Source organism: Chroicocephalus ridibundus, chromosome 22, assembly GCF_963924245.1.
Source record: "Chroicocephalus ridibundus chromosome 22, bChrRid1.1, whole genome shotgun sequence".
NCBI lineage: Eukaryota > Metazoa > Chordata > Aves > Charadriiformes > Laridae > Chroicocephalus > Chroicocephalus ridibundus.
This window is the reverse complement of record NC_086305.1, coordinates 3,757,894-3,780,531: the sequence shown is the minus strand read 5'-3', so window position 1 is coordinate 3,780,531 and position 22,638 is coordinate 3,757,894. Positions and strand designations below refer to the sequence as shown.

At 66.0% G+C, this 22,638-nt stretch overlaps 3 protein-coding genes across 6 annotated transcripts in view; 2 read left to right on the top strand and 1 right to left on the bottom strand.

The window, feature by feature from the left end:
* Positions 1-8,323, top strand: part of STK11 (serine/threonine kinase 11) — a 46,128-nt gene extending 37,805 nt beyond the window's left edge. For all 3 annotated transcript variants that reach the window (XM_063357839.1, XM_063357838.1, XM_063357837.1), the window contains 2 exons: positions 5,785-6,034; positions 7,550-8,323. In XM_063357839.1, coding sequence (XP_063213909.1) covers positions 5,785-5,993 — 209 coding nt within the window. In that variant the 3' untranslated portion in view covers positions 5,994-6,034; positions 7,550-8,323. The remainder of the gene's footprint in view (positions 1-5,784; positions 6,035-7,549) is intronic.
* Positions 8,324-8,645: 322 nt separating this feature from the next.
* On the bottom strand, positions 8,646-17,026 carry CBARP (CACN subunit beta associated regulatory protein). Of its 2 annotated transcripts, none has more exons than XM_063357825.1 (10): positions 16,877-17,026; positions 14,491-14,562; positions 13,683-13,828; positions 13,487-13,548; positions 12,953-13,118; positions 12,681-12,855; positions 12,345-12,497; positions 11,783-11,990; positions 11,465-11,648; positions 8,646-11,010 (listed from the first exon to the last, which is right to left on the bottom strand). In XM_063357825.1, exons 2-10 carry the CDS (start codon positions 14,536-14,538, stop codon positions 9,816-9,818), a joined length of 2,337 nt encoding a protein of 778 aa, XP_063213895.1. In that variant the 5' UTR covers positions 14,539-14,562; positions 16,877-17,026; the 3' UTR covers positions 8,646-9,815. The 2 variants fall into 2 exon arrangements, with proteins under 2 accessions (XP_063213895.1, XP_063213896.1); XM_063357826.1 differs by having other exon boundaries at positions 11,783-11,894; positions 16,877-17,025.
* Positions 17,027-17,269: 243 nt separating this feature from the next.
* On the top strand, positions 17,270-20,761 carry ATP5F1D (ATP synthase F1 subunit delta). Its single transcript, XM_063357848.1, has 5 exons — positions 17,270-17,455; positions 18,385-18,538; positions 18,992-19,080; positions 19,610-19,737; positions 20,632-20,761. The coding sequence occupies exons 1-4, from the start codon at positions 17,312-17,314 to the stop codon at positions 19,733-19,735; spliced, it is 513 nt and encodes a 170-aa protein (XP_063213918.1). The 5' UTR covers positions 17,270-17,311; the 3' UTR covers positions 19,736-19,737; positions 20,632-20,761.
* The last annotated feature ends 1,877 nt before the right edge of the window (positions 20,762-22,638 follow it).

Sequence of the window (22,638 nt, the reverse complement as noted above, 5' to 3'; positions counted from 1 at the left end):
TAGCTGCTTTGTGCAAGGGAATCACTCTTTAGGTTTTGGCTTTGTATTTTGAAGCAAAGGCTAGCTGGTGGGGCGCAGCGCGCTGCGGAGGAAGACGGTTTGTGACCGCCTTCGGGGTGGGTTACTCAGCACGTGAAATCCAGCCCGTTCCTGCAGACCTGCCCCACGAGGGATGCTGTACAGAAGATTCATTCCTGTCCTCGCTTAAGCTAAAATGTTTTGTTTCTTTTTAACTTTTCCAGTAGTGATTAGCCTGCGTTCCTGCCTGGTTTATGCACTTCAGTGCGATTAAAACGCATCGGCTTAGGCAGGCTTACAGCATTAGGGAGTGGTGGTGTGTCCAGCAGGACAGAGCTGTCTGTCCTGGTGGCTGCTGAGGGTCTCTGACTTGTGGCACGGCCGCTGGGCGTTGCACGTTATCGTCTTGTGTTTGGAAAACCACAGTGCTCTGCCCTTCCTCTGCAGAGCAGGGTGTGCGAGAGCCTCTTCCCAGCTGGGTGAGGGCTGGCGCTGAGCCCTCGCACCGAGTGGGTGAAGTGTTGTGCCCACATGTGTACGCCTTTGCTGTCCCCGTGTCGGCTCCCGGGCCACCTCCTGCCGCGGGGGCTGCGGCCGTGTCCCACGGGCAGCGATACGGCCCCCTGCGTGCCCAGGAGCCCGGCCGCAGCCTGTCCGTGCTTTCCCAGCAGCCGTGGCTGAGCCGGACGTACCCCCGCGCGCAGGCAGGTGACTCCGATAGCGGGAGATCATCTCCAGAGTGCTAATATCAGCTATTATACACTCCTAACGCAAACAGCGGTATTTAAACCCAAATAAGAGCTGTCATGTCAGAAGATGACAGGCAAATTACTGGAAGATTTTTTAAGTTTTCGTGTGTAATTTGTGCTGTTTCAGAGGGTTTAGAGACCTAAAGGTCAATTGTGGTCCCGTAGATCCTCACTTCCCACGTTACAGTTAGCCAGGGTGGGTGGGCTGGGCGTGATTTTGGTTTGACTTAACTGGTGAATGGTTATGGGTTTTAACTGTTCAGTTATTTCAAGAGTTATTGCTTAATTGCTTAGGGAGGTAATGAAATAAAGCGTTGTTTCCAACCAGTCTGAATGTCCTCTTCCCAGCACTTGGGTGTTAAGCTTTTGTAGTGTTGGTGACCGAGTTGGATGTGGCCGCGAAGGGTGGATTCTTTGGGGGTATCAGACACAGACAGGTGTGGGCTAGAGCTCAGGAAGCCCCTGGGGAACCATCCGGGGAACCATCCGGAGCAGGAGGAGGATTTCGTGGTGCTGGATGTTCTGGTGCTGCTCCTGAGCAGCTGTTGCCGTAGGCAGGGCCCTGCCTTAGGTAGGTCGTCGAGTCTGAACACGTGTGGCTCTCTACCACCCTTGATTTGGGAACGTATTTGAGCATGGAACAAATTCTTCTCCCTCGGACAAATCACCTCTGGCTTGGCTTGCCCTAGAAAGTATAGTCCCGTGTGCCCCCGAACCTGTCAGGAACAGATCTGGTTTGGACTTAAGCGCTGAACAGCGGAGAATTGGGGAGAAAGGCTGGAGAATCCTCGACTTTACCCTACAACTTCTGATCAGGCTGTTCCCAGGACTTGTAGAGAACCCTTAAAATAAGGCTGTTAACAAAAAGAAAGGTAAGGGGGGGCTGGTGAGATCACAGGTTCAGTGTTTGGGATGGACGGAGATCCTTCACCAGAAGTGCAGCGCTCCCAATCGGCTCCCGGGAGGAGCGGGGTGAGGAGGGAGCCTGGCCTGGGCTCCCCTACCTTTGGGTGGCATTGGCGAAGGCAGGGGGGCAGCTGGCACAGAGAATAAACTTTTACCTTTTGGGGTTTTGGTTTTTTGGTTTTTTTTTACCCAAGTTCTTCCTGCAGGATCCTTTTGAACTTGCTCAGCTCCGTGTGAGTGTTAGGTTTCTAACGGTGACGCCATATTTAAATAAAAACTTTTTTTAAAACCAAAAAAAAAAACCCCAACCCAACCTGAAATGAGTGATGAATTCAGTTGTGGCTCTGCTGGGCAGCGAGAGCAGGAGTACGAGTGAGTCATAGGTGGGAGTGGGTGTGCAGTTTGGGAGGGGAAGAGGGGGAACCTCATTAAATCTTGCCTTCTTCAGAGGACGAAGGGGCTTGGAGAACGGGCTTTTCATTTTTAAAGGGTTATTTAAAGATTGATGCAGCTCTGTGGAGAGCTTTAAATGTTACGTGCCCCTGGTTCAATCGGTGTTAAACACCTCATGCGAGGGAAGCGCTGAGGAGAGAGAATAACTAGCATGGAGCACGTGATGCAGCATCCTCTCCCTAAAGCATCCTCTCCCCGAGCGCAGCATCCTCTCCCTAAAGCATCCTCTCCCGGAGCCGCTGCCTCCTGATCGGAGAGAGGCAGCATATGTAAGGAATGGCTGTGAGCATCTTCTTGCTTTTGTGCTGCCTTTCACATTTAGAAGGCTGTGCTCTGCTTTTTTTTTTTTTTTTGCCTTTTTTTTTGCCTTTTTTTTCCCTCCCCTACCATTAACCCCTTCCTCCGCTGCAGCCCCAATCCTCCCGCAGAGGCAAATGGCTGCGTAGCCGGATGGTGGGTCTTTGTTTCGCTCTGAGCCTGGAAAATAAAGGCAGGATCAGAGTCTTTAAGTAATGCCCGGTGCTCGACAAGGTGCGTTTCCAGCCGCAAATCATGTTACGCGGGTTTGTGTCTGACGAACACGGCAATTCAAAAAAGCTCTTCACGGGTTTATTTTGCAGCCTTTTTTTGTGCCTGAATGAGCTGGATGGAGCCATTAAGAAATGTGAGAGGTGGCAAGGACGGACGCGCACGTTCTCAGTGCCTCTCCCAGCCCTCTTTTTATTTATTTTATTTTTAGCGCCGCGCAGCCGGTAGCGGTAAGGTAGGAGACGGCTGTTCGAACAGACACAGCACTGGGTCACTGGCTTCCGCGTGGGCAGGCAGTTGCCAAGACTTCATCCCGTGTTGAATTTTTATTTTCATTAATTTGGACGTCAGCAACTGTCATTGGTGAAGGGAGGTAAAATTAGCTTGCGATTCACCCTCCCTCCTTGGTATCCGTAATAGGCTCCTGGGACTGTGCTTTTGAAGCAGGGTGGGAGGGGGAGGAGGGAAGAGTCACACAAAAGACAAATGAACTGTTTGGATATAATTTTTTGTATTTCCCCCCCCCCCCCAGTCAGAAATGTTAATTGCCTTGGCCTGAGTTCCGCTGAGGGAGGGGAAGGAGAAGTTGCCCGGTTTTGCTCTGGATGTGGTTATTTGAGGCTCTGCAGCCGCGCGGTTGGGACGCAGGGAGCGGAGGGAAAGCCCTGACCGCTGGCGGTGGAATGGCCGGGCTGCTCTCAGGCAACCCCCTGACCCACGGCGAGTCAGGGGGACCCCCCGTTCCCTGGAGGAGCTCTGGGGCCGTCATGTCCCCCTCTCCTGGAGGGGCGCTGCTAGAGCTTGGCTGCCCCAGCCCTTCCTGGCGCATCCCTCGTAGGGGGTCAGAAGCCGATCCGTGGGTAGCGGGTCCCTAAGGGCACAGCCGGGTGCAGCGTTGCTGCCTCGTGCTCCTGGGCCAGGCGTGGAGGTGGTGACAGCCCTCCGAGGCCCCCCCATCCCGGCGGTGAGCTGTGCGAGGAGCTGGCTCTGCTTCTGGGGAGGCTCAAGGCTGCACGGCCTCCCCCCGCGGCGCGGTGGCTGCCATCGGCTCTGGCAGGGGTGGGCTGGGGTGCGCCAAGCCAGCAGCCGTCCCCGGCGGGTTCGTCCTTGTCCCTTCCCCGGGCAAGGCGGCAGCGCTCAGGTCGGCGGCACCAAGCCGGTAACCGGGAGCGGTGTCAAGACTTGGTGGAGCCATCAGGGAGGGGCAGCTCCCCAGCAGGTCCGAGGGGGAATCGATTGCACTGATAACCCAGAATTGCCCTACGACAGGCGCATCCATCCTGCCCTCCCTCTCCCGCTGCTCCTGGGCCCCCAGCCCCTGGCAGAGCAGCAGCATCTCACCCCAGGGGTCGGCTCTGGCGTGGCCAAACCACAGCACCAGACGGTGCTCCCGGGCTCTGACCGGCCTGAAAAACTGCCCGCTTTGATCTATAGATCAATCGGCCGGGTAATTTCTCAAGGTAATTCCAGCTCTGCAGCTAACCCTGCTGTTAAGGGGAGAACTCCGCTCCCCAGTCGGCCCCCTGCATCTCTGGTGCTCACAGCCAGGCCATGGAGGCGCTCAATCTGCTGCCCCATTCCCAGGGATGTGGGTTTGCTCTGTCTGCTGGGTGCTCCCCACCGGGGAGGCTTCGCCCGAGCCCGTCCCCGCCGGGCAGAGGGGCTGGGGGCTGCGCGGGGGCCGGGCTCCTGCCGCCTTCGCTGCTTCGGGTCTCAGCGAGTCTCATCCCTTTCCCCAGCATCGCTCCTCCAGGGAGAGGAAAGTGGGCGCTGAAGGCGATGTTGTCCGAACAAGGTGATCTCCGTGTCCTTTGGTTTTCCCAAAGGACTCCTCACCCATGGAGGGAGCTGCCAGGTGCCCTGCAGGAGCCGTGCGGGGATGGAGGACCCGCTGCCGCAGCGGTACCCGGGAAGGATGCAGCACGGCGGAGGAGAACGCAGGGTCCGAGGTGGACCCCCGCTGTTCTCCAGAGGGGAAGCAGCTCTTCCCCCTGCCCCCCGCCCTGTGTGTAGCCCCCTCCTCCCCGCGCTCGGCAGCGGTGGGGTGATCATTGGCGCAAGTACAGAGGGATGACGTGCCGTTCGGCCTTGGCAGAGAAAGGATTGAGCATCCTTTAAAGAAAATTATACATAATCGTCTTACAGCCTTCGCTTCCACTCAAACCTCTGAGTCATAACTGAAGGGCCCTGGAGCGTGACGTTCCTGCTGGAAGGAAATTGCCTCGGCTGGATCCGGTGGGGGGGAGCCGGGAACCTGACGAATCCTCTCATCAGCCCTGCGTCGGGCCGGGGGATGCGCCGCGTTATTGATGGGAACGTCTGCGGCGGTGTCACCCCCGTCCTGGCCAGGGCTGCGCTGGGGGTCTGTCGTCACTCCCCAGTTGAGGGGCTGTCACCGAGCCCCGGCCAGCCATGGCAGCGGGCAGATCCTCTGGAAATGGCTCTTCATCTGCTGTGCTGAGTCACACTGAGCTGGGAGGGGAGAGGGGCTGATTGGAAACCATTCTCCCATCTGGCTGTCCCCTGTAGGGGACGGTGGCACGGCTGAGCTGCTGCCCGAGTGGGCAGCGTCCCTGGCCAGACGTGGCCGTGGGTGACGCAGCCCCTTCCCCTGCGCTGCGAAAGCAGCCGGCCCTTCGCTCTGCGAACACGTGGAACCCCCTGGGTACTCCGCCGTGGGGCTGGGACCCGCACCCTCCGCCAGGGAAGGAGGGAGGAGGAGGAGTGACTTCCTCCACTGCTGCCCCTCTGCTCCCTGCTGCCGGGGGTCCACGGTGGGCACGGGGAGGCGGGGGCACGCTGTTCCCGAGGACCGGGCTGGCCGCGTCCGTGGTTCTCCCTCGTACCTTTGGCTTTTCTCGCCTGCGCTGGGGATGTCAGCTGCTGTGTGCTGGAGAAATGGGGGGGGGAAACCAGTCCTCGGTGGGAGCGGGAAGAGGGGGGGGGTGCAGCCTCGGGCTCCCAGCCTCACGCATCTTCCCCCCCGCTTTGTGCTGCCACTCGAAGGCGCAGAAACGGGCTCCCTGGGGAGCAGCGTGCGTTCGGGGCGAGGGGAAGGGCTGCTGCGGGGCGGGGGGGCTGCCGCGGGGCCGCTGCCCTCCTCTGCCTCACCGTCGCCGTTGCCTTGCAGGACAGGTGCCTGAGGAGGAGGCAGGGCAGAACGGGCAGAGCCGCGCCAAGGGGCTGCCCAAGGCCGTCTGCATGAACGGGACGGAGTCGGGACAGCTGAGCACCAAATCCAAGGCGGAGCGGCGGGCGAGCGCCTCTTCCAACCCCTCCCGCAAGGCCTGCTCTGCCAGCAGCAAGATCCGCAAGCTCTCCACCTGCAAGCAGCAGTGAGGCGGGAGCCCCCCCACCCCCACCCCCCCAGCTTTGCACAGGTACGTGGGCAGCCCCGTCCCCGCGCTGGGGGGGGCCACCCTGGTGACACCTGGGGGTTTTGGGGGGACATCTGAGCCAGCCCCGGCTGTGGGCAGCGGGAGGGAGCCAGAAGGGGTGTTGCGTAGTCCTGGTGCGGAGAGGTCTGGGGGCCGAGCGTCCCCCTGTGCGTGTCCCTGGCACCCAGAGCCTGGATCCCCGGCGGTCTTGGGGGCACAGAGCCCAGTGGGGACCCCCCCCCCGTGCTCCCCTTGCTCCGCTGCCTGTGTGCCTCTGCTCTCAAACTCCTGCTGCGTGAGGAGAGAGCTGCTGTCACCATCCTTTCCCTGCCTTGGGCTGGGGTCAGGCTGGGTGGTGACAGCCCCTCTCCCTGCCACCCACCTCCCCGTCCCCCCCGGCTTTCTCCCCTGCTCTGCTCCCTCCTGCTCCCAACCGGGGGGAGCACGAAGCCCCCAGCGCGCGGAGGAGCTGGGCTGCAGCAGGATGCTGGATGCTTCCAGCTCTGTCCCTGAGCGGGGACCTCCCCCTGGTCCAGGAGGTGGCCGTGTCACTGGTGGCCAAGCCGCGGCCGTGCGCGAGCCCCTTCCTCCCCTCGGGGATGCTGAGCCCCCTCCCTGCTTCCCTCTCCTCCTTCCGGCTCCTTCCTCCTCGCTCCGCAGCCCCTTCGTCCCCTTCTTCCCACCCCTCATTCATAACTGAGCCAGCAGTGACTCATGCTCGCTGCTCATCCGCCCCCGGCCTCACGCTCGCGCTCGTCACACCGCCGCTCGCTCGCTGGGACTCAGCCTCTGTTATCAGTTTGGATCACGACCAGCTTTGTGGTGTGAAAAAAAAAAAAAAAAAAGAAAGAAAAAAAAAGCCAGAAATAAAAGCCTGTTCCTCCCCCTGCAGCTGTCAGCCCCGCGCTCAGCCCCTGTGGCAGCTTTCATCTTTAATTCATGGCCGGGAGTGAGTCACCTGCGCTGGGGAGTTACGGGGTGGGCAAAGCAAATCCCTGGGATCTGGCTCTCCCCGGGGATCCGCTGCTGCTTCGCCCCTTCCCGCGCGGGTCCCCGGGGTGGGGGCTCGGCGGCAGCACCCCAGCCCTTTCGGGAAGAAGGGGAAGGTCGGGTTGGAAATCGCCCGCTCTTGCGCTGACCGCCCCCCCCCCCCCCCCCCCCCCTTGCTTTTATCAGCACCTTGAAACCTCGGAGGTGAGACCGCGCTCCCCTCTCCGGGCATGAGCCCCGTTCCCTGCCCGCGGTCTCCCCTTGGGATTTCACTCCCCGGGGGCAGGTCTGGTGTTACCCGGACGAAGTGGGGTGAGACACCCCCCCCCACCCTCACCCTCCTGGGGACGGCGCGGGGACCCCAGGCCCCCTCCCTCCCATCCGCACGGCGCTGTCAGGGAGACCCGGAGCAAGGAGGGACCTGCCCGTGGCCGCCCCAGGAGCAGGGCAGGGGCTTGCACCCCCCTTTGGCACCAGCCTGTGCCCCCCCCCCTTTAACCCCCCTCCTCTCTGCTCTCCCGCAAACAGCGTCCCGGGGCCCGGGCCAGCCTGCGTCCCCCATCTTCGCCCCATCTCTGCCTCTCTCCTGGGACTCGGACTGTGCTTGAGATCCAAAAAGAAACCAGAGGAAACCAACCAAGGAACCTGCCCCCCCCGCCCCTCCCCGCGGCCCCCGCTCCGGCCAGCACCGGGACCCCCCCCCCGCCGCCGGGGGCCGGGACCCCACTCACCACCTCGGCAGATGAAATCTCCGCCCGCGAAGATGCTGCCCTTCCTCCCCAATCACTCTTTGCCAATCAAGACACTGATTCTGTTTTTAATTTTGCGATGGGAAGGGGCCGGGGCCGGGGGGGGGGGGGGTTGAGCGGGGCCGGGGTGCGGTGGGATACCCCCCCCCTCCCCGCCAGGCCCCCCCTGGCTGTGTAGAAGTCGTGCAAAGCCATTGCCGTGCACTTTATGTTTTAGACTACTGTTATATATTATATATTTTCCTCTTTTTTTTTTTTTTGTTTGTTTTTTTTTGTTTATATTTGCGGTATATTTAGAGATTCCTACACATCGTGATGTGTTTAAAATAAACCAGATGAGGAAAAAAAAAAAAAAAAAACCACAACAAAAAAAAAAACCAAAAAAAAAAAAAAACAGGTATTAAGACAAAGCAAAACTCTATTAAACCTGCATGCTGTAAAAGGGCTCGGAAAAGGGAATGGGTGCGTTCGTCGTCTTTTTCTTTTCTTTTTTTTTTTTTCCCCTTTTTTTTTTTTTTTTAAAGAAAAAAACAAAATAAAGTGAAAACAGCGAGGTGGGTTTCATGTCCTTCCTCCCGCAGGCTGCACGCTGGGTCTCCCGGGGGTTACGCTCCTCCGGGTGGGTGCGGGACACCCCGCTCCCCCCTTCAACCCCCCCCCCCCCACCCTCGGCAAACCCGGCTCACGGGGGGCGATGCCGGAACAGGATCGGGCCCCTGCTCTCCCCCTGGCTCCTGGGTTGGGGGGGGGACGACACCGTCCCTGGGCGCGGGGTGGGGAGGCGGCGGGGGGGGATGTGGAAGGTAAGACGCAAGCTCAGAAAAGTCACAGTTGGTTTTTGGGTTGTTTTTTTTTTTTTTTCTTTTTTTTGGGTTGTTTTTTTTTCTCCTTTTGTTTATAGACTTAAAAACGTACTTAGTGCTTTGGACAGAGATTTGCAGAGGGAAGGAGCGACCCGGCCTCTGTTCTCGCATGCAATGGGGGGTGCTGAGAGGGGTGCGGGGGCCCTCGGTCGAGCCCCCCCCCCCCCCCAACCTGCCCCGCTGCCCAGTCTCCCAGGTAACGCGTCTGGGGCTTTCCCCCCCCACCCCATTCCTTTGAAACACAAATAAAAACCCAATAAAAAGCGACCCCCTCCCCTGGAGCAGCAGCATCCACCTCTGTAAAAATCAATAAATATCCTCTGAACGCCTCGAGCCCCGCGGGGGGGGGGGGGACGGGGATGGACAACACGGAGCGCTGGCGGGGGGGTCACCCACGGCACATGCTGGCCCGACCCCACGCTCTGCCCTCGCCCCACACCCCCGGGCAGAGGGGACAACGCCGGGGACAGGCGACGAGCAGCCCCCACCCCAACAGCGGGTATTTACAGGGGGGGGCCCCACAGCTCACCCGTGCCCCCAGGGGGGACGTAGGAGCCCCTCCAGCATCCTCCAGTCCCTGGCCCCCGCTTCCAGTTTAGCTCCCAGGCTCCCTGCAGCGCCAGGGGGTTCGTGGGCACGAGGAGGTGACTCCCCCTCCCCAAATAACTATGTGTGTCCCCCCCCCCAGGGGGACGCCCAGCTCCGGTCCCGTCCTGGCGCGGCCGTTCCCCGGCGGACGGGAGGCATTATTGCTTGTAAGAAACCGGAGCGAGCGGGGAGAGCGCGTCTGCTACACGGCTCTGCCGGGGCCGGGGGGGGGCAAGATTGGCCTTGGCTGGGTTTGGGGGGTTTATTAGCAAAGTCCTCGGCCAAGGCTCTGCTCCATCTCTGCCCCCTGACCCCCCCGGGCACCCCCGGCCCGGACCCTCCACCGCCGCCTGGCACCTCGCTCCTGGGAGCGAGGGGGCTTGGCCACCCTACGCTACCGGGCCCCCCCCGCGGTGGCCAGGGGGGGATACGGCCAGGGGACCCCACATTCCCATCCTGGCCTTCCCGTGCCGGGGCCACCCTTCCCGCGGCACCCTGGGCTGCTCCCCACGCCGGCAGCAGGAGGGGACGGAGCCCCGGTGGGAGCCGAGCCCCCCCCGCCCCATGCCGGGGTCTCTCCCCCTCACACTGGGCCTAGACAGGGCTGTGGTCGGGGGGGGCATCGCTGGCCGCCACGGCCACCGTGCGCTCCGTGCTCTCTCCCGCTTTCCGCAAGTGGCCGTAGAGCCGCTCCTCCAGCCCGCCGGCAATCTTGTCCATCAGCTCCGAGCCCGAGCCCAGCCCCAGGCACCTCCCGGGGCCGGGGCAGTCGTCGTCCCCGGGGGGCTCGGAGCCAGCCTTGGGCTCGGAGGCCCCCTCTCCGGGCTCCTCCACGATCACCTGGATCTCGGGATCGGGCAGCGCCGGGGCTGGGGGGACCCCCTCGGCCGCCTCGGCCGCCTCCTCGTCGCCGGCGCTGACGATGCGGGGCAGGGGGCTGTGGAAGCGGGCGTCCAGGGGGTAGTTGGCGCTGTCGCCGCGGCGCAGCGGGGTGCGGTGCCGTTCCAGGGCCGGGTAGCGCACGCCGGGGTCGCTGTACTGCTTGGCGTGCTGCCACTGCTTGCGGAGGTGGGTGCGGGAGCGGTGCTTCCCCCGCAGCGGCGACTCGTCGAACTGGGGGTCGTGGCGCACGAAGGCGTTGAACAGGGCGTCCGTCTTCTCGTCGATGCTGTAGTCCCGACGGGGCAGCGCGTCCCGCCCCGGGAACATCTGCCCGTACGGGGACCAGGCCAGGGGGCTGTGGGGATGGGGGGGGCCCCCACCCGCTGCACCCCGGGCCATGCTCCCCTCTTCCTCCTCTTCCTCCTCCTCCTCCTCTTCTTCCTCCTCCTCCTCCTCTTCCTCTGGCTCCCGGCCCTCGAAGCTCTCGAAGATGGTGCCTTTCCGCCCCGCGCTGGTGAAGCAAATGCGCTTCTCGGAGGCCGTCTGGTCCTTGGGGGGCCCCTCCTCGCCCCCCCGGCTGGGTGCCTCGATGGAGGCATAGCCACTGTCCATCTGCAGCAGCTTGCGAGTGCCGGGCTCCGACTCCTCGGGCTTGGGCCGACCCCAGAGCTTCTCCTCGGGGCCTTCGGCCTCGTCCAGGGAGGAGGAGGGGCAGGGGGCCATGCCACCGGCGGAGGAGACGCTGTCGCCGCCGTCACTGCGCACCGAGTCCTGGTCGTTGCTCCGCTCGGAGGAGGCGTAGAGCTCCAGCGAGGCGCGCAGGCTCCAGATGTCGTGGTAGGCGCTGGGCTGCTCCGGGACACCGGCCTCGCCGGGGCTGCCCGCGCCCCCCTCGCCCGGCTCTAGCCTGCGGGCACCACCCCGGGGTCACGGCGGGGATGGGGACGTCACGTCACGGTGGGGATGGGGACGTCACGTCACGGTGGGGACGGGGATGGGGACAGGGATGGGGACAGGGATGTCACGGCGGGGACAGGGATGGGGACTGGGATGGGGACGGGGATGGGGATGGAGATGGGGATGGGGACGGGGATGGAGACAACCCGGCCAGCAGCAGGCAGGGGAGGGGACAACCCGGCTCCCCCCCAGGCTTCACGGCAGTGCCACGGTGCCACACGGTCCCCCATGCTGTCCCCCCCACCCTGCCCACCCCCCCAGCCACCCTCTCCCCCACCAGCCCCCCCCCCGGACCCCGCTGCCCCACCAAAGCCGCAGGAAGGGGGGAGCCCCCCATGCACAGGGCAGCCCGGGGTCCTTCGGTGCCTTCCCCGTCCCCGTCCCCTCTATCTACTGAAAAATACCTGCCGAGAGAGGGTGGGGGGCTGGGGGGGGAGGGCAGGAAGGGCCCCCCCGCGGGGTGGAAGGCCACGTCGTCCGTGCGGGCGATGTACTGGATGATGTCGGTCTGGTGAGGGTCCCGGTCCTCCTGGTCCATGCTCTCGCTGGCCGCCCGCTGCCGCTGGAACTGCCGCCGCTTGGGGGACCCTGGGGTGGTGGCGGGGGAAGCAGGACAGAGCTGGGGACACGGGCGCATCCCGGCGTGGCGAGACATCCCCCCCCCGCCCTTCCCCCCCCGCACCCCTGCGGCCCCCCCCGCTGCCCCCCGCGCCGGCTCCCACCTCTGGTGTCCAGGCTGGACGCCCGCTGGGTGCTCTCCAGCTTCCACTTCTTGATCCTGAAGTAGGGGCTGGCCCCGTCCAGGCTGGCGTGGCGGCGCAGGCGGGTGAAGAACTGCAGGACCGTGCCCTGAGCGGGGGCCGGGGGGGGCTCCCCGGCACCGGCACTGCCCACCCCAGCCGCCTTCCCGCTCCTGGGGGCTGCTGCGAACTGGGGGGGGGGGGGGGGGGGTGGGGAGCAGGGAGAGGGGGGTGAGTGCCCCAGTTCGGCTCCTTTGTCCCGCTCCTGCCACGCTCGGCTGCAGCAGATGCACAAATGGCCCCTGGGGCAGGGGATGGGGCGGGGGGGGGGGGGGGGGGGGGGGGGGCAGAGCTGGATGCCCACGTTTGGATGCTTCCCAGAGCCCTGGTATGGATTGGGGAAGGGGGGGGGGACCATCTCTGTGCCAGGGGATCGGGGCAGGGATAGGATCCCTGGGGCTGCCAGGGCTGGAGACCCCCCCCCTTCCCTTTCTCCCTTCTTCCCCCCTTCTTGCCCCCCCCCCCCCCCGGCCCCGGCACTCACCGAGGGGCCCTCCCCGGAGTCGGAGGAGGCGGAGGGGCTGGCCTCGGCGAAGCTGGTGTCCACGGTGGAGTTGTAGGTGTCCCCGGGCAGGGCAGAGCTGGGACACACGGCGTGGCTGGGGAGCGCCGGCCGGGGCAGGGCCCCCCCGGGGGGCTGCAAGGCAAAGCGCGCTCAGGGGGCTTTGCGCCAGCCTCCGGGACCAGGAGGGGCCCCCCAGCACCCCAAGACCTCCCGTCCCCGCATCCAGCGGCGCCCTGAGACCCCCCCCACCCCAGATCCAGCGGTGCCTCCCTGGGGGGCTGCAGGATGCCTGGACCCCCCCCTGTGTCCCCCCACCTGGAAGATGGCGAGGCCGGGCTTGGGCGGGGGCAGGCGGGGGGTCATGGCCAGGCTGTTCTCGCTGGACTCGCACTCGTGGATGGTGACGATCTTGAGGGCGGGCGGCGGGAGGTGCAGGTGGGTCAGGCGGGCGTTCTTCAGGTGGTGGAAGTCCCCCTCCGTCAGCGTGTACCTGCCGGGCACGCAGGGTTAGGAGGGGCGTCCCCAGCCCCCCCCTGACCACCCCCACCACCCCCCCCCCCCCACACAAGCACAGCCCAGAGCTTCACCTCCTCCCCTTCTCCTGGGTCTTCTTGCCCTGGTCGAAGAGCGCGGCCTCGTTGAAGGAGACGCGGCGGGCGGTGGAGGAGCTGGAGGACAGGAACCGCTCGCTCTCCGCATCCCGGTAGCTGGAGGAGGACAGGCACTCGGGGTCCTCCACTTTGATGGTGATATCTGTGGAGAAATGGGGGGGGTTGGTGGGGGGGGTGTGTGTCAGCAACCCGGGTACCCCCACGGCACGTGCCGGCTTCCCCAGCTGAGACCTGGCAAACTTGCTGCACTGAGGGCCGCGATGCCAGCCTGGCGGTCCCTGCTCCCCGCCACCCTGCAGCCGGAGCACCGCTGGGATGGGTGATGGAGGATGCAGGGAGGGGGCGGCCACCCCTGCCCCAGGGCTGGGGGCTGCACCGGGGCGAGGGGAGGGCCCGGGAGCTGCTTTACCCCCCCCACCCTGGGGAGCTGGGGGTGATGCTGGGGGTGCAACTGGTGTTACTGGTGGGCAATCGTCAGGTGGGCACCCCTGGCCCCGCCGTGGCACTCACCCTGGGCTGGCTGCGAGTCATCCAGGTAGGTGGTGTTGGTTTTCTCGGGGTCATCGCTGGCTCTGCGGGGGCGGGGGGGGCCAGAGGGTCAGCGGTGCCCCCTGCCAGCCCCCCCATCCCCTTGCCCCGGTCACCTTCGCGGTGCCACACACCCCGGGGGCCAGCAGCGTCACTTGTCCCCGCGGCCCGTCCCCACCTGGAGTGCCGGCGGTCGGCCTCGCAGCAGCGGCGGCAGATGATCAGGATGCCGGAGAGCAGGACCAGGGTGCCCCCGATGAAGATGGAGAGCAGGGCGAGGAGCAGCACGTACCCATCCTGGGGGGACACCTCGCCGGGCACCGCCTGCACCGGGCGGCAGGGGCTGAGCCGCTGTTGCCGGGGAGGGGGGGGGAACACGGCCCGGCCCCCAGCCCTGCCTCACCCGGGGGGGGGTGCCGGGGAGCCCCCTCCCGCGCCGAGGCTGACGCCGAGCGCTGCTCCCCAGAGACGCTGACGCTCCCCCGCCACCCCCGGGCCTGCTGCCGGCTCTGGGGACCTGCCTTCACCACGGCAACCGCAGCCGGGGGGGGGGGGGGGCAGAGCCGCCAGCGGCCCCCACGCCCAGCGGCAACGGGGACGGGACCCCAGCCCTGGGGGGGGTCGGTGCTCGCACCCCCCGGCTGTGGGAGCGGAACTGATCCGGCAGCAGCACCCAGCCCGCCCCCCCCCCCCCGCCCCAGCACCCAGAGCATCTCGGGGGGGGGGGGGGTGGTTGCGGAGCATCCTGGGGGGCTGTGCAGGGCACAGAGAGGTGTCGCCCACCCCCGGGGCTGGCGGAGCGGGGTGGGGGACAGCGTCGGGGCTGGGTGGCTGCTGCCGTCCCCACCCGGGCGCAGACCCCAGCCCCACGGCACCCCACACCTCCCAGGCACTGCCCCACGGCGGGATGCGGATCCCCACCCTCCCCCGGGAGCCCGGGGACGGCAGCGTGGGCGGGGGGGGGGCAGGAGCAGGCAGGGGCTCACCGTAGCGCTCTCCGTCGCGTTGTCCCAGGGTGTCGGGTCATCGCTCATGGTCCGTCCCGGCCCGAGCTCGTCCTGAAGCGGGGGGGGGGGGGTGTGACAGAGGGAGGCACCGGATCGGGGCGGGGGGGCCGGGCCGGGGGCGGCGGCGGCAGCTCCTGCCCGGCCCCGGGCCCTGCCCGGCACCGCGGTGCGGAGCTGCCGGGAGGGACCGGGAGGGGAGGGACCGGGATGGAGAGATGGAGGGAGGGACCGGGATGGAGGGAGGGATGGAGGGACCGGGATGGAGGGATGGACCGGGGTGGAGGGATGGAGGGAGGGACCGGGATGAAGGGATAGAGGGAGGGATGGAGGGAGGGACCGGGATGAAGGGATGGAGGGAGGGATGGAGGGAGGGACCGGGATGAAGGGATGGAGGGAGGGATGGAGGAACGGAGGGAAGGAGGGGCGGGAGGTGCGGTCAGGAGGGATGGAGGGAAGCGGGGGGGGGACACGGAGGGATGGGGAGGCAGGTGGGCACAAGGAGGCAGGACCGCAGCCCCTCCGCGGGGAGCCCCCGAGCCCCCCCGGGCACGGGTGGGACAGGCACTGCCCCCGCCCCCGAGCTGGCCCGGGGGGGGCTGGCCCTGCCCCGGGGTCCCACCAGGCTCGAAGGGAAAGGGGTGACATCGCGCTGCCCCAGCGCTGCCGTCCCCAGGGAGCCACGGGGCCGAAAGGCAGCCCCCAGGGACCGCTACCGGAGGGGCCGGGGCTGCGGGGGGTCTGGGCTGGGGACGCCTGGGGAGGGGAGGGTGGCAGATGGCCCCCCCACACCTTGTGTGAACGGAGCTGGCGTGGGTGTCGCGGGAGCGTGGCGGGTGATGCTTCTGAGTCAGCCCCACAGCAGCTCCGTCACCGGACTGTCCCCACACCGGAGGGGACACTGCCTCGGCTGGTGGCGGGGCTGCTGGGGGGGCCACGGGTGATGGCGAAGGGCCGAGCTGTCGGCCAGGGAACAGACGGACGGACGGACGGATGGATGGATGGATGCCTCCACACCCCCATCACAGCATCAACCCCGCGGCCTCCGGGCACCCCCTGAGACCCCCGCGCCGCCCCAGGAGGGCCCTTCCCGGGGGTGCCGAGCTCCGGCTCCTGCTGTGGCTCCGTCTGTCCCCGTCCCTGTGTCCCGGGGCTGGGCTGGGGTGGGCGATGCTGGTGTCGGGGGGGGGGGGGAGGAGAGCCCCCGGAGAAGGGGGGCGGGGGGGGCCGGGCAGGGGTGGGCGTTGCAGCAGCTCAGAAACTGCTCCAAATCAGGTCAGCGAAAAATATGAATGGAGCCCGTGGCTGGGTGGGAAAATCCGCTGGCGGGGACAGCCGGGGGGGGGGCGGGGGGGGGGGGTGGTGACCATGTCACAGCCGGTGGCGAGAGCCGGTGATGTCAGCGCCGCACAGGGCTGGGGACAGCCCTGTCAGGGTTTGGGGTACGAGCCCCTCGGGGGGGTATCGGGGTGCTGGGGACCCCCCCGGGCCGGACACACCCCCCGCACCCACCCTCGGGCATCGCTGGGCTGCTGGGGGGGAGCGGGGCAGCGCAGGATGACGCCACACCCCCCCGCGACCCCCAGGGGCAGGCGAAGGGGGGGTCCCCCTCTGGCGCCCCGGGGGGGCTGCGGCCCCACGCGGGACGGGAGCCCCACGGGTGGGATCCCAGTGGGGCACCCCCTGGCCCAAGGAGTTGGGGGGGGGGGGGGCACGGGAAGAATGTCCCTCCTGTTCCCCATCATGGAGGAATCCCGTCTCCATGGCGACCCGGCGGGAACAGGACGGCCATTGTCTGGAGGAGGGGGCCGGTCCCCGGGCTGTCCCCGCGGGTGGGGACACGGGGCAGGGACGGGGGCGGAGGGGTGGGGGGGGGTTCGGGGGTCCCCGGTGCTGCCGCGCCCCTGCACGTGCGCGGCCGGGGGGGGCCGGGGCGGGTCTGTCCCCACGCGTGGGTCAGCCCCACGGGCCCCCCACGGGCCGGGGGGGCGTGGGGGGACCTGCCCGGCTCCCCCCGGCCCCAGCCCGGCGATGGGGGATGCAGGAAGGGGTGTGGGGCAGGGATGGAGGCTATGGGGCAGGGATGTGGAGCAGGGATGGAGGAAGGGATGTGGGGCAGGGATGGAGGCTATGGGGCAGGGATGGAGGCTATGGGGCAGGGATGGAGGCTATGGGGCAGGGATGGAGGCTATGGGGCAGGGATGGAGGCTATGGGGCAGGGATGGAGGCTATGGGGCAGGGATGGAGGCTATGGGGCAGGGATGCGAGACCCACGCGCGACTCAAGCTGTCGCGATAGCCGCTGTCACGAAGCGGCGAGGCGGGAGGGGAGGGGAGGGGAGAGAAGGAGGAAAGGGCCACACACTCACCTACAACCGGGACCGGGGCTCCATCGCCGCTGCCGCTGCGCTCGGTGCGGCGGGGCGGCCCCGGGATTTATGAATGAACCGGAGCCGCCCCCGCGCGGCGCCGGCGTCACGTGGGGAACAAGGGCTGCCCCCAGCCCCTCCTGCCCCCGCTACCGGTAGCTCGGGGACTGGGGGGGCGGCGGGGCACGGCCGGAGCCGGGCAGGGGGGGGTACCCCCCTGCCCGGCTCCGGCCGTGCCCCGCCACCACCCGGTCCCCATCCCACGGTGAACTACAACTCCCATGCTCCCCCGCGGCACAACCGTTACCACGTGACTTCCGCCCCTCCGCCCGCCGCCTCGCGGGACCTGTAGTCGCGGGGCGCGGGGCACGCTGGGAGTTGTAGTCCCGCCCCGCCCCGCCCCTCGCCGCCCGCTCGCCCTTGGCCACCACCGCCATGTTCCGCGCCCGCCGCCTCCTCCTCCTCCTCCGCTCCGCCGCCCGCCCGGCCCTGCCGGTGCCGCCGCCCCGAGCCCGCGGTTATGCCGAAGCCGCCGCCGGGCCGGCCCCCATGGCCTTCACCTTCGCCTCGCCCACGCAGGTAGGCCGCGGGCCCGGCTTGAGGCGGGCCCTGGGGCGGGCGGGACGAGGCCTGCGCTGTGTGTGAGGGACCGGAGAACGGGGAGCGGTGGGGCTGGGGACGGTTCCCGGGGCTGGGGACGGTTCCCGGGGCTGGGGACGAGCGGCCGGGCTGGGTCAGGAGCGGGGCTGAGGGCGGCGGGGGTGCGCTGCCGTCCCTGCGGCGGCTGCCGGGCCCACACCGTCCCTGACCCCGGCCTTGACCTTGGCCTGACCCCGGCCTTGACCTCGGCCTGACCTCGACCCCCCCCTCCCCGGCCAGTCTCCCCCCATCTCCCACCACCCTCCCTCCCCGTCCCCCACCGAAGCTCTGCCCGGGCCCCCTGGGGGGGTCAGTCTGGCTCTTCCCGGCCCCGCTGTGGCCCTCGGGGCCCGGCCTGGCTCTTGGCCCCGCTGCCGGGTGTGGGGGCACGGCCCGTGTCCGCCCCCGAAGCACCGGGGGCTGTGGAGACTGCCGCCAGCCCCGGGCAGGGTGGGCGCTGTGCGGGACGCTGGCGGGGAGGTTGGTGGCGAGGGCTCCCTACGCCCTTCTCGGGCCTCTCCCGGCTGCGCCCTTCACCTTTCGCCCACTCCCGACTTCGTGTCTCCATGTGCCGCCTCCCTGCCACCGCCGCCGCGCCTCCCAGCGCTTTCCCACTCCCTTTGCCAGGACCCCTCCTGCGGAGCCTGGCCCCGCTCCCGCCCTGGGAAGGTTCAGGCTGTCCCGGTCACACCTCGCTGCGTGTTGAACCCCGCGACCTGCCAGCTGCTGGGAGCAGGGCTGCGCCCTCGGGGTGGGAGCGGGCTGCCCACCGCATCCCTCGGCTCTCCAGAGTCATGGGAGCCACCTGTCTCCTTCCCCTCCATTCCTGGTGGCAGATTGTGCCCATCTGCTCTTCCCTCCCCATCCAGGTGTTTTACAATGGCGCCAACGTGAAGCAGGTGGATGTGCCCACGCTGACCGGCTCCTTCGGTATCCTGGCCTCTCACGTCCCCACCCTGCAGGTCCTCAAACCGGGAGTGGTGACGGTCTATGCTGAGGATGGCACAGCCACCAAGTACTTTGGTAAGTAAAGCAGGGGGAGCTGGAGAGGGAGAAAAATGTGCGCGGGGGATGTTCTCAGGGCTTTCACAAGGGAGGCTCTGCCCATCAAGGTGTGCCCTGGTGCACTTCCAGGGGTTTCTGCCTTCCCCGCCTCGCGGGGGCTGCTGGAGGTCCTGTGGGGCCAGGGATCTGCCCTGGAAGATGGGGCTCAGTGTGAGGCTGTGGTCCGGGGTCAGGTTTTCTTGTTCCTGCTCAAACTCTGGGAGCATCCCCTGCTTTAGTTTCCCTTTTGGTAGGAAACAAGTCCCTGTGGGGCCCGGGAAACGTTATGGGAGGGTGTTGAGGTTTTGTTTTGGCAAAGGGATGGTGGAGATTCTGGGGATCCCCCTGCCTGCGTTTGGAGCCCCCGAGGAGGCCCACCTGGCCGTCCTGCCCGCGCCGCCTGACTCGGCGCCCGCTGTTGTGCCTTTGCAGTGAGCAGCGGCTCCGTCACGGTCCACGCGGACTCCACTGTGCAGGTGCTGGCGGAGGAGGCGGTGACGATGGACATGCTGGATCTGGCAGTGAGTACCCCGGTCCCTGGGGCTGGGCTGTGCCCTGCCTCCCTCGGGCAGGCCCCCGGGCTCCCTCGTGGAAGGAATTTGCTCCCTGCCCCTCTGGTGTGGGGTGGTTGTCTCAGGAGCTTCCTGGGGCTGCGGAAAAGCCAGACTAAGGGCTGTGCCCTCACCCTGAGCTTCCCCATCGCCCACTGATCGGGATCAAAGGCTTGGCACTCCTCCTCAGTGAGCTCTCCACGGGCTGTGGGGAGAGGAAGCCGCGCAGTCAACCCTTCTCCAGGCCACTTCCCTCCCCTCGGACAGATGCTGATCTTGCCCCTCCCCACCCCTCTTAGTCTGGGGAACAGCTTTTCCCCAGCAGGGCCTGTTGGTAAGGCGCCGGCTGCCAACACAGCCCTGTAAGCGGGTCTGTGGGGCCCCATGCACGGGGCCAACGACCGCAGTGGAGGGAGAGGGGTGACTCAAGGGCTGTAGGACAGGTCACCTGTCCCGCGGTGGTCTCTCGGTGACACGTTCCCTGTGCTCTCGTGTTCAGACTGCAAAATCAAACCTGGAGAAGGCTGTTTCAGAGATGGCTGCAGCGTCTGATGAAGCAGCTAAAGCAGAAGCTCAGATTAAAGTAGAAGCTAATGAAGCCCTTGTAAAAGCCCTGGAGCAATGAAGGTAAGTGTCACGTCAGCCCCGGCTGAGATTTCCAGACCTGCTCTGGAGACGAGCCCCAGCTCCGTGCTGCCCACGGGGAGCTTCCTCGCAGCAGCCGGGGGTGGGCAGGCGTTTGTGCCTGGGTCTCAGGGAGCGGTGACAGGAGAGCCGGCCCTTTTTTTGTGGTCGGGCATCAGCTTTTGGGGTGGTTTGTAGTGGGGGGGGGCCCTGCCCAGAGCCGCCCCAGTGCCACTAGATGGCAGCAGGGCCCGGTGCCGTGACACGATGATGTGCAGTGACATGATGACACGCTACGGTGCCGCACGGTGCCGCAGGGTTTAGCCTGACGCCGGGACGGGCTGGGAGCCTCCAGTCACTGCTGGGGCCTCGCTGCTGCCTCCAGGTCCCCGCTGGGACTCGGGAGCGGGCTGGATGCCTGGGGCCCCGGAGGGAGAGCGATGCGTGGCCTCTCCTCCCTGTACGCTTCCTTCCACTAAAAACAAACAGCTTCTGTCTCAGGGGAGGCGAGGCCGGGCTGCTTACCTCGCGGCCCCTTTTCCCTCTCCCCTGCTAAGACTGTGCCTCCTCCCTCGTCTTCCCACGTGCTGGCAGTCGGGAGACTTTGCGGCAGCGGGTGCTGTGCCTGGCGGATGAGTCACCGCCAGCCTCTCGGACGGCCCCTGCCTGGAGCAGGCACAGCAGGGCAGCGGCTCCCCCGCTATCTCCCTGATCTCTGGTCCCTCTGCTCTTTGGCCCGGGAGGTCAGGTCTGAGAGAGCCGGTGGCTCTTGTTTACTCCCAGAGCTTTAACAGCCTGAGCCGGGGCCAAGCCCTCGGACCAGAATCCACTGCTCTGCCGAGCTCCCCCAACCCCCCAGCCCCGCGTTAAAACCCGCTCCGCTTCTGTGTGTTGCAGGAATCCCACTGTGGATGTAGAGAAACCCCAGAGTGTCCTACTTGTCCTGGCTTCCCCGATTGTACAGATGGTGCGGGACAAATGGAGGCGGAGAAAACGCTCTGATCAATTAAAAGGAAACGTAATCCCGTCTCGTAGTATGTCGCCTTCTTCTGAGGCAGCAAATTGCTGCTTGTGCTGCCCCGGTGGCTGGGTGCCCGGGGGCAGGCTCCTGCCCCCACGTTGGGGTCTGCGGGGTGCAGTGCCTCGGGGAAGGCGTAGCTCCAGCGCTCCCCTGGGCTTCGGCTGGAGATTCCCGTGGGAGATTCACCTACGGGAGGCTTATCAGGCAGATTTTGTAACCCCCTCCCTGTGCTGTCAGCCACCTCCAGCTCCAATAATCCACCTGGACAGCAGGATTACGGCAGCGCGGGAGGAGGCATCCGCGGGGCAGCGCAGGTCTGTACCAGAGGCTTCCTGTCCCGACTTCCCCGCCCCATCCAGCGCTGGTTTTGCCCGGCCTCCCGGCTCCTTTGCTGCAGGAATTCACGTTGGCTGGGCTGTTTCTTCATGGTACTTCTTGCAGCTGGACGGCAGCTGCCCGGGCTTTGACCCCTTCCCCTGCTGCTGCGTTTCCACTGCGCGTGTGGCACGAAGAGCAGGGGAAATCTCCCCCCGCTCCTTGGAGACAGGCTTGGTGCGGAGAGGGAAGCAGATGCCGTCCGTGGTGGGAGTCTTTCCCGAATCCGTGCGTGGCGGGGGTGGCTGATGATGTTGCTCTGCTGAAGTGGCTGCTTGCCTGAAGGCTTGCTAGCCGGCGGCCCCGTCCGAGGAGGCTGCCCTGGCGTCCTCGCAGCCGGGATGAAGCGGGAGGCGGTGGCGCGTCTGCAGCGAGCTCGCGGGTCCCCACGCGCCCGCCGAAACGGCAGCGCCGCTGGGAAGGAGTGGGTTCGAGCGAGGGGCCGGTTCTGCCTGTGCCAGACGCCCGAGGATGCGTGTCTTGCCAACGGCACCATCTGCCAGGCTCCTCGCTCGGTGCCGGCCCCCCCCCCCCCCCAACGCCTCCCCAGAGGCATTTCAGGTTCCCGCTGCTGCGCAAACCTCCCCCCCCCCGTCCCTCAGCGCGGGCTCGCCGGCCTCCCCAGCTGCTGGCCCCTGGGCGCGTGGAGCCGCGGTCCCTCTGCCTTGCTCTAATCCCCTTTTCCCTGCACTATTCCAGCCTGGGAAGGCGAGCTGCCCTGCCTGTGTGGGCAGTTGCCGCAGCAAAGGTCAGCGGACGGCAGGTTTGGCCCCCCCCCACCCCCCCCCAAGCCTGCCCTCCCTGCGAGCTGGGCTCCCCACAGCTCCGCAGCCGGAGCGGGGCACGGCTATTTTCGGTGCTGCCACCCAGGATGTAATCTTGGCTGCCTCCTCTTCTTCTCACCGCCACCACCACCACCTCCTCCCCCTCCTCTCGCTCGCTCTGTCTTTCTCTTCCCCCCTTCCACAAGTGATCAAAAATAGTGCCTGTGGTGTTAAATTTCTCACTCTGTAGCTTATTAAAAGCCTCTGAGTGCCTGACGCTGAGCCTATTTGAAGCTCAGCCGACTTCCCAGTTTCTGAGCTGCTCCAATGCCTTTTTCTTCCCTTCCTCTCCTCCCTTTTTGTTTTTTTTTTTTTTTTTTTTTTTTTTTAAAGGTCATACGTTGCGCCGTGCATAAGCAAAGCCTCAAAAGTCGGAGCGAGCGCTAATTAAAACGTCTCGGGGAAGAACTGGGGATGGACGGCTTCGCTCCCTCTTCCGCTCTCCCTCTCGCTCTCCCCTGTCCCCGGTTTCTATTTGCGGCGTGCGTGTGCCTCTCTCGACACACGCAGCCGCTCTCTTTCCGACGGAAGGTGGCTGGGTGGGTTGGTTGGTTGTTGGTTGGGTTTTTTTTTGTTGTTTTTTTTTTTTTTTTTTTTTTTTTTTTCATCTAATGGAAGAGCGTTGGCGAGGCCGGGAAGCTGGGGAAACGGCCAGCTGCTATTTTTAGGATGGGAAAAAAGTGT

Excerpts from the sequence above, each read along its gene's own strand:
- ATP5F1D (XM_063357848.1), top strand. The coding sequence starts at position 17,312 with ATGTTCCGCGCCCGCCGCCTCCTCCTCCTCCTCCGCTCCGCCGCCCGC. Across the intron at positions 18,539-18,991 it reads CACAGCCACCAAGTACTTTG|TGAGCAGCGGCTCCGTCACG; the intron begins GTAAGTAAAGCA and ends GTGCCTTTGCAG. Across the intron at positions 19,081-19,609 it reads TGGACATGCTGGATCTGGCA|ACTGCAAAATCAAACCTGGA; the intron begins GTGAGTACCCCG and ends TCTCGTGTTCAG.
- CBARP (XM_063357825.1), bottom strand. The coding sequence starts at position 14,538 with ATGAGCGATGACCCGACACCCTGGGACAACGCGACGGAGAGCGCTACG. Across the intron at positions 13,119-13,486 it reads TGACTCGCAGCCAGCCCAGG|ATATCACCATCAAAGTGGAG; the intron begins GTGAGTGCCACG and ends ATTTCTCCACAG. Across the intron at positions 11,011-11,464 it reads CCCCCACCCTCTCTCGGCAG|GCTAGAGCCGGGCGAGGGGG; the intron begins GTATTTTTCAGT and ends TGGTGCCCGCAG.